Here is a 2149-nt window from a genome sequence, read left to right on the forward strand (position 1 = left end):
CATCAAGAAATAAAATCATTGATTGCAATGGAAAGTACGTATATCATTATGAAGAACCACTCCTTAAAATCAAATATAATATTAAAAAGATCTCTCCAAGGCTAATCAATCGTTTAAAACAAACTAAAGAATCTTTTGTTTCTANTAATGGACTTTCTAGACCATTTATCAATCCATATACTCCAAAAGACTTCAAACTTGTTGACTTTATTTGGGAATGTACTTCAAATTCTTCAAATCTTGGAAATGATGTTGTTATTGATACTGAATTAAATACATTCATTGAAAGCTATAATGAATTCTATCCTAATTATTATTTATTAACCAAAATTGGGGATATTTTTAAGACCAAAATGGTTCGAGATTGTCGTTTAGCTATATGTAAATATCATGATACACAAATTTCTATTTCTGAAAATGTTAATGTTTGGTATAAAGCTAGAAATGATAAGAAACATCCATATTTTAAAGGAATATTAAGACTAAGTTCAGCTTTCAATTCTTTCAAATTTATTACTATGATATTGAGCTATATTTTAGTGATTTCAATGAATAATACTTTAAATTTACCTTTAATTCAAGATGCAAAGCTTACATTTAGTCCAAGAAATAGTCCCGAACAACTTTCAAATGTTCCAAGCTTAGATTTACATATAAGTGGTTATAGTTCAAGTTTATATATTATTATTAAGACCATCCTTTCATCATTCAATTCAGAAGAAGTTATTACAGAGACAGTTTTAAATGACTCATTATTCATTTATAAAGGATTATTAATGAAAAAAAAAGAAACAATGACTTCAGAGCTTAAAGCAAGAGAACTTTCTTGGAGAATAATTGCTCCAAATTATCCAACATTGGGTCGGCAATACTTAGGTTTAAGTCAAATAACTTATCAAGAATTATATAATGAATTTAAGAAATTTAAGGAGAATTTATGTATTGATGGATTATTTATAGGTAACTTGGATAGAGCGGAATTAGAGAAATTATTAAAGGAATTTTCGACTAGAGTTGGTATTAAAGCTAAAAAAGAGCAATGTCTTAAATTATTTAAGAGTAGATCTTTCCCAATTAAGGATTTTCGTGGTACAGCTAATAAAGTATTTTATCATTATAATCGTCCAGATTATTTTGAGTTGTCAAAGAATTATATTAATTCAAATTTAGATGAAAAAGCAATGAAGAAACTTGATACAAAGTTTTCAATTGAGAATCTATTTAAGTTATTAAATGAGGAATGTGGTCAGATTAATTGTACAAATGAGGTAATGAGGAGTGGTTACTTGGATTTTAAATTAAGTTCGGATGAATTTGGTCCAAATATTGCTTTATTGGATATCATCATCTATAAGAATATTCAGGATTTTTATACTGACAATGTTGATATCGGAATTTTATATTTAAATGATGCCTATTACAATACATACTGGCTTAATGAGTCTTTAAAAATGACAAGTGAAAGTTTGAGTTTAAAGACATTCATTGAGGCATTTGATAGTTATTATAAATGGAGTGTTCAATTAGAGTCTTGGGATTACTCAGCTAATGATTTGGGGTTATATATATCTAAATTTACAGATAAATATAGTAATTACCTCAAGAATGGTTTTGGAGAGGATTATAAGGCGATAAAGAATTTAACTATTTCAAAGCTCAAGAATAAGTTGTTAAAATCGGATATTGATGAAGAGTTTAATAGTCATAAGTTTAATCTTGGGTATTCGGAATCAGTAATAGAAAGTCTTAAGGAGCTTGATTTTTTCGACTTTAAATCCAAAATGAATCATATTTTAAACGATTATGCTTCATTCCTTCTTGTTCAAGTTCAATCTACTGAAAAGAAAGATTTAATTTTAGCTTGTAAATNCTCAAATTTGTATTCAGAAAGTAGAAATCCGAGAAGAAATAGATTTNACAGAATATGAATGTTTCTATTCCACAGNATACAGCATATTAGCATATGATGAGCTAATTCAGATGACGAATTCTTTTAGTGTTTAGATACGGAGATGAGCTTATAACTATAAAATAGATGGATAATTATAGATCNAGAGACAATAAGTTAGGAAGTTAGAGAAGTAAGTACGTGAATTTAAGATGATGATGGCGAAGTGATTATTATTCTTTTAACAATAATGTTCAGAAA

The 2149-nt window shown here is 27.2% G+C and overlaps 1 protein-coding gene across 1 annotated transcript; it reads left to right on the forward strand.

The window, feature by feature from the left end:
- Positions 1–353: 353 nt before the first annotated feature.
- On the forward strand, positions 354–1928 carry Chro.40483 (hypothetical protein). Its single annotated transcript, XM_660037.1, has 1 exon — positions 354–1928. One exon carries the CDS (start codon positions 354–356, stop codon positions 1926–1928), a length of 1575 nt encoding a protein of 524 aa, XP_665129.1.
- Positions 1929–2149: the final 221 nt, after the last annotated feature.

Source organism: Cryptosporidium hominis (genome assembly GCF_000006425.1).
Source record: "Cryptosporidium hominis TU502 chromosome 4 CHRO014194, whole genome shotgun sequence".
Lineage (NCBI taxonomy): Eukaryota > Apicomplexa > Conoidasida > Eucoccidiorida > Cryptosporidiidae > Cryptosporidium > Cryptosporidium hominis.